The sequence below is a fragment of the Coregonus lavaretus genome, assembly GCF_964263955.1.
Source record: "Coregonus lavaretus genome assembly, chromosome: 39".
Classification (NCBI taxonomy): domain Eukaryota; kingdom Metazoa; phylum Chordata; class Actinopteri; order Salmoniformes; family Salmonidae; genus Coregonus; species Coregonus lavaretus.
Genome location: NC_140026.1, coordinates 24,500,954 through 24,514,456, shown reverse-complemented (window position 1 = coordinate 24,514,456; position 13,503 = coordinate 24,500,954). Strand labels below are relative to the sequence as shown.

The 13,503-nt window shown below is 48.8% G+C and overlaps 1 protein-coding gene across 1 annotated transcript in view; it reads left to right on the top strand.

Annotated features, from left to right (window-relative positions):
- LOC311113110 (VPS10 domain-containing receptor SorCS2-like) overlaps positions 1–13,199 on the top strand; it is a gene marked incomplete at both ends in the record, with an annotated part of 337,488 nt that extends 324,289 nt beyond the window's left edge. Inside the window, 9 exon segments of the mRNA XM_084156253.1 lie at positions 634–954; positions 7,203–7,326; positions 7,925–8,037; positions 8,349–8,471; positions 8,585–8,684; positions 8,823–8,864; positions 11,799–11,901; positions 12,528–12,730; positions 13,135–13,199. Coding sequence (XP_084012379.1) covers positions 634–954; positions 7,203–7,326; positions 7,925–8,037; positions 8,349–8,471; positions 8,585–8,684; positions 8,823–8,864; positions 11,799–11,901; positions 12,528–12,730; positions 13,135–13,199 — 1,194 coding nt within the window.
- Positions 13,200–13,503: the final 304 nt, after the last annotated feature.

Sequence of the window (13,503 nt, the reverse complement as noted above, 5' to 3'; positions counted from 1 at the left end):
TGCATTTGTCATTACTAAATGTGTAATGTGATAGGTATTACTATTTCTTAACACACAAAAACACATTTGATTAGTAAATGTTTATTCAGTTGTCTTCCTCAAATGAAGTGGATGATGAAGCAATCTTTTTGCGAGAGGGAGGGAATCTGATTTCATTGGTCCTCAACTCGTGGCTCAGATACTTCATTCAGGTTAACCCTGAGTTGGTCTGCCCCGGAGCAGGTTAGATCTGAAGGATTTGTTGCCATAGAAATGTATCTGGCTGAAAGGTGAGGCACTTTTGTGGTTCCAGTTATCCCAAGTTGAACTCAGGGTTGACCAAAGTTACCTCGCTAATGCCTCAAACTACATTCGTAGTAAATAGGGCTGTGGTTTTTGGTTTTTCCTTTCAATTAAGACCTCGACAACCAGGTGAAGTTCCTTACAAATCAGTGACCTTAATTCATCAATCAAGTCGAGTTCTGATACTGACACACGCACACACACAACCAACAGGTCATTCATAGGAGCGAAAACATGCAGACACTCGGCCCTCCGTGGAATGAGTTTGACACGTGAAATAGAGCATTAGTTTATCCCATTTATCAGCCCAATTCAGTGATGTTCTTCTCCTGTACCTCCTCCCTCACCCAGGCTGACACCAGCAACACTAAGTACCAGGTGGACCTGGGTGACGGGGTGAGGGCCATCTACCAGAACCTGACGGTGACAGACGAGCCCATCCAGCACCGCTACGAACAGCTGGGGGTCTACCGCGTCACCGTCAAGGCAGAGAACATGGCCGGACACGACCAGGCCATCATGTACATCCAGGTCACAGCCCCTCTACAGGAAGTTCACCTGGAAGTAGTTCCCATTGCCAGGGTTAACCAGGAAGTCAACCTGACAGCTGTGGTGCTTCCTTCAGAGGCCAACCTGACTGTCTTCTACTGGTGGATAGGAGACAACCTACAGGTAATGTATACTGACCAGAGGAGGCTGGTGGGAGTAGCTTTAGGAGGATGGGCTCATTGTAATGGCTGGAATGGAATCAATGGAACGGAGTCAAACACATCAAACATATGGAAACCACATTCCATTTTTCCAGCCATTACAGTGAGCCCTTCCTCCTAAAGCTCCTCCCACCAGCCTCTTCTGATACTGACACACACACACACACACACACAAACACACTGTCACGGTTCAGACAGACGACCAGAGGACCACAATTGCGTCACACCAGAAAGTTTATTAAAACTTAAGGGAAAAGGGAAGTAGGGAGTGAATGAAGGCTCCAGGGGTAACAGGGGTCCCGTCCAATGTGCTGGGTCTGTGCCCCCCCCAGTGGCAGCGATGCGTCCTATGAAGCCGGTGGTGGGTGGTCCAGAAGTCCTGGGGGGGGGAGACACAGACACAACAGGGCGGAATGAAACAAGGCAGCAGTACAGTTCAAGGGAAATCCAAAATACGTAGTAGCAAGGCAGAAGGCTGGTCAGAGTTACCGGGATTGAAGAGTAGTCAGGAGTCGTTATGGCAGAAACAGGTCTGGATCTCCTGGGGCAGAAGAGTCTCCAAAAATCAGGCAGGTCCGGGGTCACAAAACCAGGGTGAGCCAGAAGCGCGAGCAAACAGGTTCCGGGTGTGAGCTTTGCAGACGATCTGACACCGGAGAGCTGAAAGACAGGGCCTTAAATACTGGGAGAGGTAGTGGGTAATGCAGCGCAGCTGGCAGAGTAATTAGAGCAGAGCAGAGCAGGGACAGGTGGAGCTAGTTAGGCTGAGTAGAGAGAGTGGTGAGCAGAGTGGAAGAAAATTAAGGTGGTAACCCGGTGGAGTGAGAGGCTCATGACAGAACCCCCCCCCCAAGGGACGGCCCCAGAAGTCCCAAGAGCAACACCACGCCGGGCGGGAGGAGGGGAGCCGGAGGAGGGCTAGAACTCCTCCGAACGGTCCGAGTGAACGTCCTCATCCTCGGAGGAAGCCGGAGGGCCGTGGTCGGGAGATGGGACAGGTCCCGAGACAGGATCAGGCACAGGACAGGAAGCCGAGCGGGCAGGACGGTTAGGGACCCCTCTGGGGCGGCCCCTACGGATTGCAGGTTGATCAGGATGCCGTTGGTGGAAAGCGGTGATGAGAGTCCTATCCACAATCCGACTAGCTGGCACCCAGGTCCTTTCCTCAGGTCCATAGCCCTCCCAGTCAATGAGGTACTGGAGACCCCTACCCCTCCGTCTGGACCGAAGCAGGCGGCGGACGGTGTAAACCAGACCACCATCGACGAGCCGTGGAGGAGGAGGACAAGGCGCAGCAGGGACCAGCGGACTCTCATGGATGGGCTTAATCTTAGACACATGGAAAGTGGGGTGCACCCTCAGGGAATTAGGCAGTTGGAGCCGGACAGCAGTTGGGCTAATCACTCTTATGATAGGGAATGGGCCAATGAACCGAGGTGCCAGCTTCTGCGACTCCACCCTGAGTGGCAGGTTCTTCGAGGACAACCACACCCTTTGACCAACATGGTAGGTGGGAGCAGGAATTCTCCGACGGTTGGCCCCGGTAGTGTAGCTGGCAACGGATCTGAGGAGTGTGGCTCGGGCTTGTGACCAGGTGCGGCGACATCGACGGGCAAAAGCAAGTGCAGATGGGCAAGTAACCTCCTCTTCCTGGCTGGCAAATAGAGGAGGCTGGTATCCATAAACACATTGGAAAGGGGACATACCGATGGCAGAGCAGGTCAGAGAATTGTGTGCGTACTCCACCCATGTCAATTGCTGCGACCAGGAGTGGGGGTTGCGTGAAGTCATGCATCGCAGTGCCTTCTCGAGCTCCTGATTAGCCCGCTCTGACTGCCCATTGGATTGGGGATGGAATCCGGAAGTCAGACTGACTGTGGCTCCCAGCAGGTGACAGAACTCCTTCCAAAAAGCGGAGGAGAATTGTGGACCACGGTCAGAAACTACATCCTTTGGCAGTCCGTGGATCCGGAAGACGTGTTCCAGGACCACCTGGGCGGTCTCCTTGGCGGTTGGGAGCTTGGGGAGGGGAATGAAGTGTGCCATCTTGCTGAAACGGTCAACTATGGTGAGAATGACGGTCATGCCACTTGAAGGGGGCAGCCCCGTGACAAAGTCAAGGGCGATGTGAGACCAGGGACGTCTGGGCACAGGCAGGGGCTGCAGCAATCCGGCTGGGGGCTGGCAGGACGACTTGTGTTGGTTGCAGATGGGGCAGGCTTGGACGAATTCCCGTACATCCTTTCTCAGAGAGGGCCACCAGAACCTCTGGGCGAGCAGGTTGTAAGTGCGGGTGGAGCCAGGGTGACAAGCTAGGCGGGAGTCATGTCCCCACTGAACGACCTGGGACCTCAGGTCTTCGGGGACAAAAAGGCGGTCAGCTGGGCAAGTGCTGGGACCTGGCTGGTTACGGAGAGCCTCCAGCACCTGTTCCTCAACAGCCCAGGTCAGAGCTGCAACGATGCAGGGACTTGGCAGAATCGACACAGGGTCCTTGGAGGGGGTGTCATCCTTCTGGAATTGACGGGAGAGGGCGTCTGGCTTGGTGTTGCGTGATCCAGGCCGGTATGACAGAGTGAAATTAAACCTGGTGAAGAACAGGGCCCAGCGGGACTGCCTGGAGTTCAACCGTTTGGCCGTGCGGATGTACTCCAAGTTCTTATGATCGGTCCAAACGAGAAATGGAATGGTGGACCCCTCCAGCCAGTGACGCCACTCCTCCAAGGCAAGCTTCACAGCCAGCAGCTCACGGTTCCCTATGTCGTAATTGCACTCAGAGGGGGACAACCGACGTGAGAAAAAGGCACAGGGATGGAGCTTCCTATCCTCCGCAGCCCACTGAGAAATCACAGCACCAACTCCCACATCCGAGGCGTCCACCTCCACAATGAATTGCCGGTCCGCATCAGGCATCTGGAGGATGGGAGCAGAGGTGAACCTCACCTTGAGGGTACTGAAGGCTTTGTCGGCTGCTGGGGTCCAGGTGAAGGGTTGCTTGGTGCTGGTTAGAGCAGTGAGAGGGGCAGCAACGGTACTGTAGTTCCGGATAAACTTTCTATAGAAGTTAGCAAACCCCAGAAACTGTTGCAGCTTCTTTCTGTTCTCCGGAACTGGCCATGAAGTGACTGCTGATACTTTGGCAGGATCCATTTGGATACTTCCCTCTGCCACTATGTACCCCAGGAAGGCCACTGTCTTGACGTGAAACTCACATTTCTCTGCCTTGGCGTAGAGGGAATTCTCCAGAAGACGATGAAGGACTTGCTGGACATGGCGGGTGTGTTCAGACAGGTTTCTGGAGTAGATTAAGATGTCATCCAGGTAAACGAAGACAAACTTGTTTAACATGTCCCGCAGTACATCATTCACTAGAGCCTGGAACACAGCAGGAGCATTGGTGAGGCCAAAAGGCATAACCAGATACTCGTAGTGGCCTGTTGGTGTATTGAATGCGGTTTTCCATTCATCTCCCTCCCGGATCCGCACTAGGTGGTAAGCGTTTCTGAGATCCAACTTGGTAAAAACAGTGGCTCCCTGGAGCAACTCAAAAGCAGAGGTGAGCAGAGGCAGAGGGTAACGGTTTTTCACTGTGATGTCGTTGAGTCCCCTGTAGTCGATGCAGGGGCGAAGAGATCCGTCCTTCTTCCCCACAAAGAAGAAGCCAGCACCAGCAGGAGATGAAGATGAACGGATTAATCCTGCGGACAGAGAGCCATTGATGTAGTCCTCCATGGACTTTCTTTCAGGAGCAGACAACGAATAAAGACGACCCTTTGGAGGGGCTGTTCCAGGGAGGAGGTCGATGGCACAGTCGTACGGTCGGTGAGGGGGCAGAGATGTGGCTCTTGCTTTGTTAAACACCTCACTGAGACCATGGTAGCATTCTGGGACATTGGAGAGGTCAGGAGCGGAGTTAGTAGGTACTGGCCGAGGGGGTAGTGCGGCAGCAAGCAGGCAGGTTCGGTGGCAGTCCTCTCCCCACTCCCTGATCACCCCGGTCACCCAGTCGAGCTGAGGGTTGTGCCGGCGGAGCCATGGGTAACCCAGGATGAGGGGTTGGCCTGGAGAGGGGAGCAGGTGAAACTGGATAGTTTCTTGATGGTTTCCGGACAGACCCATCGAGACCGGGGCCGTGACATGAGTGACCGATCCGAGTAAGTGTCCGTCCAGTGCCCGGGCAGGAATAGGAGGTGTCAAACGGAGGTTCTCCAGTCCCAGTTGGCGTGCCAGCTTGATGTCCATTATGTTGGCTTCTGCGCCAGAATCCACCAGAGCAGCCAGGGTGTGAGTTGAGTCAGAGAGGCGGAGGTGAACTTGCAGCAGGGGTTTGCGGTCGGAGGACTGGATGGTCATTGAACTCAACCGGACTCCCCCTATGCCCGGTGAGCTTCGGCCCTTTAAAGGGCAGGTTACCACACGATGTCCATCACCTCCACAATAGAGGCAGAGGTTTGAGGTGAAGCGGCGCTGGCGCTCTGCAGGAGTGAGAGAGGCTCGCCCAATCTCCATAGGCTCAGACTGATCAAGCTGACCTGGGTGAGTGGCAGTAGATGACAGGAGCCCAGTCGGATCTCTCCGAATGCCGGTAGTAGGTGGACCTTGGCGCCCCCTCTCACGACGACGGGTCTGTATCCTTCTGTCGATCCTGACAGTCAGTGCGATGGCTTCATCAAGAGTGGAAGGCAGTTCATGGGAGACCAACTCGTCCTTGATATAGTCAGCCAAACTATGGAAGAACGCGTCCACCAACGATGGTGTGTTCCAAGAACTTCGTCTAGCCAGGGTTCGGAAGTCGATGGAATGGTCTGCGACTGTACGTCTGCCTTGTCGAATACTGAACAGTTCACGAGACGCCTCTGCGGTTGGTGAATCCAGGTCAAACACCTTCAGCATCTCCTCAGCAAACAGGTCGAAGGTTGCACATGCGGGGGTTTGACGTTCGAACTCTGCTGTTCCCCAGAGTCGAGCTCGGCCCGTCAGGTGAGTGATGGCATACCCAACTTTAGCCCCCTCCGTGGCGAAGGTCCTTGGCTGCAAGGAGAACTGAAGTCGGCAGCTAGTCAGGAATGGCCGGACCTGGGTTGAATCGCCGTTGAACCGCTCGGGGTTTCCAATCTTGGGTTCCGGAGCAGCGGCTGCAATGACCGGGGCAGGTAACTCGGGGGCAGGGCTGGTGGGCAGACTGGCTGGGGTAAGGTTGGTGAGGAGTTGAATGATCATGGCGAGTTGTTGTTGCTGCTGCTGGAACTGCTGCTCATGCTCATCGGTTTCCATGTCGGGGAAAGTGTGCGCTGAGTCCATAATGGTCAGATCGTACTGTCACGGTTCAGACAGACGACCAGAGGACCACAATTGCGTCACACCAGAAAGTTTATTAAAACTTAAGGGAAAAGGGAAGTAGGGAGTGAATGAAGGCTCCAGGGGTAACAGGGGTCCCGTCCAATGTGCTGGGTCTGTGCCCCCCCCAGTGGCAGCGATGCGTCCTATGAAGCCGGTGGTGGGTGGTCCAGAAGTCCTGGGGGGGGGAGACACAGACACAACAGGGCGGAATGAAACAAGGCAGCAGTACAGTTCAAGGGAAATCCAAAATACGTAGTAGCAAGGCAGAAGGCTGGTCAGAGTTACCGGGATTGAAGAGTAGTCAGGAGTCGTTATGGCAGAAACAGGTCTGGATCTCCTGGGGCAGAAGAGTCTCCAAAAATCAGGCAGGTCCGGGGTCACAAAACCAGGGTGAGCCAGAAGCGCGAGCAAACAGGTTCCGGGTGTGAGCTTTGCAGACGATCTGACACCGGAGAGCTGAAAGACAGGGCCTTAAATACTGGGAGAGGTAGTGGGTAATGCAGCGCAGCTGGCAGAGTAAGTAGAGCAGAGCAGAGCAGGGACAGGTGGAGCTAGTTAGGCTGAGTAGAGAGAGTGGTGAGCAGAGTGGAAGAAAATTAAGGTGGTAACCCGGTGGAGTGAGAGGCTCATGACACACACACACACACACACACACATACAACCAACAGGTCATTCATACTGACACACACACAACCCACAGGTAATACACTTTAAATGCAGATTTATGGAAACTAATGTTCAAAAGGTGATCTGAGCCATATGCCACCACTGTCTTTTTGTGATGCTAACAGTGCTAAAGCTAATGTTGAGAGTTCATAAATGATTTGGTGAATTGATAAATGAATGCATTCATTGTGTGTCTCCATGCAGCCCAAGCTGTCCCTGGAGAACAGTCTGATAACGCGGTTCCCTGAGGAAGGAGAGGTGTCTGTCACTGTCCAGGCCTCTAATGGACGCTCCATGGTGCAGGACACCAAGACAGTCCGCATCTACGGTAAGAGTCCTGATGAATACTTATATATGACGTTATTTGTGTGCTGTACATCAACTATTTATGATGTTATCGTATGAGGCAATATTTTTATTATAGATGATATAGCTCTAGTTGTTTGGTTGTGTCTCTGGTGTTTTCCATGACCTCATGTGTTGCTGTTGTGTAACTGTGTCCCTGGTGTCTTCCATGACCTCATGTGTTGCTGTTGTGTAACTGTGTCCCTGGTGTCTTCCATGAGCTCATGTGTTGCTGTTGTGTAACTGTGTCCCTGGTGTCTTCCATGAGCTCATGTGTTGCTGTTGTGTAACTGTGTCACTGGTAATGATGTCATCTTAACAAATATAGATGAGTTTAATTTATTCATGAGAGAATGCTAACTGAGCAGAACTGTACTGTATTATCTTACTCCAAGAGAACTGATACAGAATAAACATACTGCAGAAGAAGTGAATGTAGGATCGTGAGAAACTGTTGACTTATTCTAAATCATCTAAACAATAGAAATGAATATGGTATTATTAATCCAGAGGTTTTTGTTCATCTGAATGCCGTAACCCAAAATGGCTGCTGACTTCCTGTGTGTTCTGTCCAATCCCAGACCGTTTCCAGGTCATCCCTCTGGCCTTCAGCAGTAACCTGGACCTCCTCAACCCCAACATCCCAGAGTGGAGGGAGGACGTGGGTCAGGTGGTCACCAAGATTCTGGCCAAGGTGGGTCTACTGTACTTGCCTCATACATGACCTGATGCTATAACATAACAGGACCAGTCTATTCCTTAGGATACATAATGATAGCATCTGCATTGGCCTCAATATGTTTGGTTCAATTATTTTATTTGATATAGACATGACAGGCACGTTCAGTATAGTTATGAAATGGGAGAAAACATTTGGTGATGGAGGAGGGACTACCTGAATTTATAAAGGCTCATGTTGTAGAAATATGGTCGTAAAAACATGGGATACATGTCCCGTCCCGTAAGGTGACGATGTCGTTTCTGACCATGACCTTTGACCCCCAGATCACAGGTATCCCCCAGGAGTCCCTGGTAACCATGGTGAAGCCGGGCCTGCCCACCACAGCCGACCTGTACGTTCTCCCACCAGAGAGCAAGCCTGCTAAGAGGAGTGTGTTTGTGGATAAGGTACACTATCAAACACACACACTACCTAACTAATTGACATTGTTGGACTCATTCCTACAGGTAGTCATTGAATTGTGTGAATTTGATGGTTGTGTTTTATATTTCTTCCACAGCGTATCCCTGCCATCAAGCAGGCCTTCAATGAGAACAACGTTAGCTTCATCGTACGAGGAGGTCTACAGGTGTTGGTGACTTTAGCTGACCCTAACGCAGGTAACCATTCCCATTACTGTATTCATGTCCTTGTGATGTTGTAAACATGATTTTATAATAGATATGTTCTCCAATAATTATTTGGTGTAATGTTGATTTTGAATGGATAATTTAGTTTTTATCAATCTTATTTCAAAGGACTAGTAGCTAATGACTCGTCCACGAGAGCAATGGAGAACGGTGCGTTAGTCGCCCCACACAACCTACCAGCTTTACTTCCTGCTTTCTTAATAGGAGTCTACGTTTCCTCAAATCTGATTGGGCTTGTGTTTTTGTTACCTTCTCTCTGCTTTCAGTGTTGTTTCCCTCATTTCTTTCCTACTAAATTGCTAAACTGTTAGATACACTACATGAGTATGTGGACACCTGCTCGTCAAACATCTCATTCCAAAATCATGGGCATTAATATGGAGTTGGTCTCCCCTTTACTGCTATAACAGCCTCCACTCTTATGGGAAGGCTTTCTACTACATTGAACAAAAATATAAACGCAACATGTAAAGTGTTGGTCCCATGTTTCATGAGCTGAAATAAAAGATCCCAGACATTTTTCATAAGCACAAAAAGCGTATTTCTCTCAAATTAGTTAGTGAGCATTTCTCCTTTGGCAAGATAATCCATACACCTGACAGGTGTGGCATATCAAGAAGCTGATGATCATTACACAGGTGCACCTTGTGCTGGGGACAATAAAAGGCCACTCTAAAATATTTAGTTTTGTCACACAACACAATGCCACAAATGTCTCAAGTTTTGAGGGAGTGTGCAATTGGCATGCTGACTGCAGGAATGTCCACCAGAGCTGTTGCCAGATAATTGAATGTTCATTTCTCTACCATAAGCCGCCTCCAACGTCATTTTAGAGAATTTGGCAGTACGTCCAACCGGCCTCACAACTGCAGACCACATGTATGGCGTTGCATGGGCAAGTGGTTTGCTGATGTCAACGTTGTGAACAGAGTGCCCCATGGTGGCGATGGGGTTATGGTACGGACAGGCATAAGCTACTCACAACGAACACAATTGCATTTGATCAATGGCACTTTGAATGCACATAGATGCCGTGACGGGATCCTGAGGCCCGTTGTTGTGCCATTTGTCCGCCACCATCACCTCATGTTACAGCATGATATCGCACAGCCCCATGTCACAAGGATCTGTACACAATTCCTAGAAGCTGAAAATGTCCAAATTCTTCCATGGCCTGCATACTCACCAGACATGTTACATGTTGCGTTTATATTTTTGTTCAGTAAAGAGGTTGGAACATTGCTGTGTGGACTTGCTTCCATTCAGCCACAAGAGCATTAGTGAGGTCGGGCAGTGATGTTGAGCGAATAGACCTGGCTCGTAGTCGGCGTTCCAAAGGTGTTCGATGGGGTTGAGGTCAGGGCTCTGTGCAGGCCAGTCAAGTTCTTCCACACCAATTTCGACAAACCATTTCTGTATGGACCTCGTTTTGTGCATGGGGGTATTGTCATGCTGAAACAGCAAAGGGCCTTCCCCAAACTGTTGCCACAAAGTTGGAAGCACAGAATCATCAAGAATGTCATTGTATGCTGTAGCGTTAAGATTTCCCTTCACTGGAACTAAGGGGCTTTGTCAGAACTATGAAATCAGCCCCAGACCATTATTGCTCCTTCACCAAACTTTACAGTTGGCACTATGCATTGGGGCAGGTAGTGTTCCCCTCGCATCCGCCAAACCCAGATTCGTCCGTCAGACTGCCAGATGGTGAAGCGTGATTCATCACTCCAGAAAACGCATTTCCACTGCTCCAGAGTCCAATGGCTGCTCGGCCATGGAAACCCATTTCATGAAGCTCTAGCAGGGTAGAAATTTGACGAACTGACTTGTTGGAAAGGTGTCATCCTATGTACCATGTTGAAAGTCACTGAGCTCTCAGTAGGCCTTTCTACTGCCAATGTTTGTCTCTGGAGAGTGCATGGCTTTTATACACCTGTCAGCAAAAGGTGTGGCTGAAATAGCCGAATCCACTAATTTTAATAGGTAAACAATCTGTTCAAATGATGTCTAATCTATTCCGTTTGCTTTTAAACTTACTCTATATTTTCTTGCACAGTTTGTGTGTAGATCTCTTTTCCAGACTGTGCTAAACTTTGAAGTGGTGTGTGTGTGTGTGTGTGTGTGTGTGTGTGTGTGTGTGTGTGTGTGTGTGTGCGTGTGTGTGTGTGTGTGTGTGTGTGTGTGTGTGTGTTAAACACTGTGTGGTGTTTATCGAAGCGGAGTGGAATGGAGTGTTTTGCTGTGAGATGTATTTGTTTTCTGTTGAGTTTATTGTGACGTGCCAGCTATACTCTTGTTTCAGTGTCTTAGGTGGCTACATCCATAGCAGGTGTGTGTGTTACCCAGTGGTGGCAAAAGTACCCAATTGTCATACTTGAGTAAAAGTAAAGATACCTTAAAAGAAAATGACTCAAGTAAAAGTGAAAGTCACCCAGTAAAATATTACTTGAGTAAAAGTCTAAAAGTATTTGGTTTTAAATGTACTTAAGTATCAAAAGTAAACGTAATCGCTAAAATATACTTAAGTATCAAAAGTAAAAGTATAAATTATTTCAAATTCCTTATATTAAGCAAACCAGATAGCATGATTTTTTTGTTTTTTTAATTTACGGATAGCCAGGGGCGCACTTCAACACTCAGACATAATTTACAAACGAAGCATTTGTGTTTAGTGAGTCTGCCCAGATCAGAGGCAGTAGGGATGACCAGGGATGTTCTCTTGATAAGTGTGTGAATTAAACAATTTTCCTGTCCTGCTAAGCATTCAAAATGTAACTAGTACTTTTCGGTGTCAGGGAAAATGTAAGGAGTTATTATTTTCTTTAGGAATGCAGTGGAGTAAAAGTAAAAGTTGTCAAAAATATAAATAGTAAAGTAAAGTACAGATACCCCAAAAAACTACTTAAGTAGTACTTTAAAGTATCTTTACTTAAGTACTTTACACCACTGGTGTTACCTACCCTGTGTGTCTGTGTAGTGTTCATTTCCCATCTGATGTGTGTTGTCTATCCTTGTGTGCAGTGTGTGTATGTGCCATATCATAATGTGTGTATGTGTGTGTGTGTGTGTGTATTTTCTCCCCTGCAGGTTCTCAGGGTGGAGTGGCAGGTCCAGGTGTCTGGGCTCTGGCTGTCATCTTCCTCATCAGCGTCATCGGTACCGGATCCTTCATCCTCTACAAGTTCAAGAGGTGGGTATAATAGACTCAGATAGTTCAGTTTTCACATAGTTAAGATTTCACATAGTTAAGTTTTCACATAGTTAAGATTTCACATAGTTAAGATTTTGCAGTTGACAAATTATTTGTAACTATGTTCCGGCCCCCTGACCATCCGCTCAAGAAAAAATCGGCTCGTGGCTGAATCTAGTTGATGATCCCTGGTCTACAGCATGTGGTCAGGAAAAACTCCTGGTAGACGCTTTTACCTATCGTGACATAGTCAATATACTGCATGTTGCCCATGTGGGAATCAAACCCACAATTCTGGTGTTGCATTAACCATGCTTCAACCATCAGAATCAGTCATCCTCTGAGGCATTGCATGACCACAGAGGAAAACATAAGGTCATGTATGAAGATACAGTAGGTGAAAACATAACTGGATGAATATAGATGTACTAGAATACATAAATGCATGTACTTGATGAATCTAGAATGTAGATGAATGAATATGTTGTGCATGATTTGTCTTCTTTTCACGAGTCACACCAATAGCACTTCCTTTGCATCCAATGCAAAAAGTCCACAATCTGTCACTCATTAACATGAACTACAACTCCAGCCACAACCTCTCATCAAAACTACAAATCCCACAGTCCTTGGCTTAGGACTGAGGATGCCTATCCTCCACTGTTTTTCAGAAAGCTGCCTGGCCGGAACGTGTACGCCCAGATGCACAATGAGAAGGAGCAGGAGATGACCAGCCCTGTCAATCACAGCGAGGACACGCAGCACATCATCCAGGGGGAGGAGTTTATCGATGACGATCTGGACTCGCAGACTCTAGGTAACGCAGGAGGTAGCCCCGCCTTCCGTTCCCTTATAAGGACTAACCCCCACTACTACTAACAGAACAGCCTGCTACTACTCACAAGCCCATGCAGCTAACGCAAGGTATTAGTTATTTGCTTCAGTATTTTTTTTTATCTAACGCTACTAACCTCATAACGATGTTGTGAATTAAAGGTTAATTTAAGCATTGTAATACTTATATAATACTTATATAAATGGGAAATATTTATAAAATAGTTACTTTTTAAAAGTTAGAGTTTGGCTAAAAGATGACCAACCAGTCGAAGTTGAAACAATCAAGGATATTGTGCTTTAATGTTGCAAGATAAAGAAGCATGTGGGATTTTCCCTTTTAAAACCGACTGAACCTCGGCACTAGTTCACCCACTTATTATCTCTCCTTGTTGCTAGGTAACCACTCAGGCGTGGTGCTGAGCATCAACTCCAGAGAGCTGCACAGCTACCTGACCAGCTGATGGCTGAACACGGACACACTAACCAGCTAGCCATGCTAAAGAGCTAGCCATGCTAACGAGCACAGGGATCTCTACTCTGCCTTCCTTCTGTCTCTCTGTCTGACTAACCAATCCACCACTCCCCTTACAGAGGAAGAGAGAAACCACCACAGTACTACAGTCTAGCAGTACTCCCTCTCTCTCCTCCGATTCCTCTCCTTCTCTCCACGGCCCCTCGCTCCCTCGTTCCGAATCTCGCTCTCACCACGGGACCAGAGGGACACTTATCCTCCGTTCTGCTTCTCCCTCAATCCCTCTATCCCTC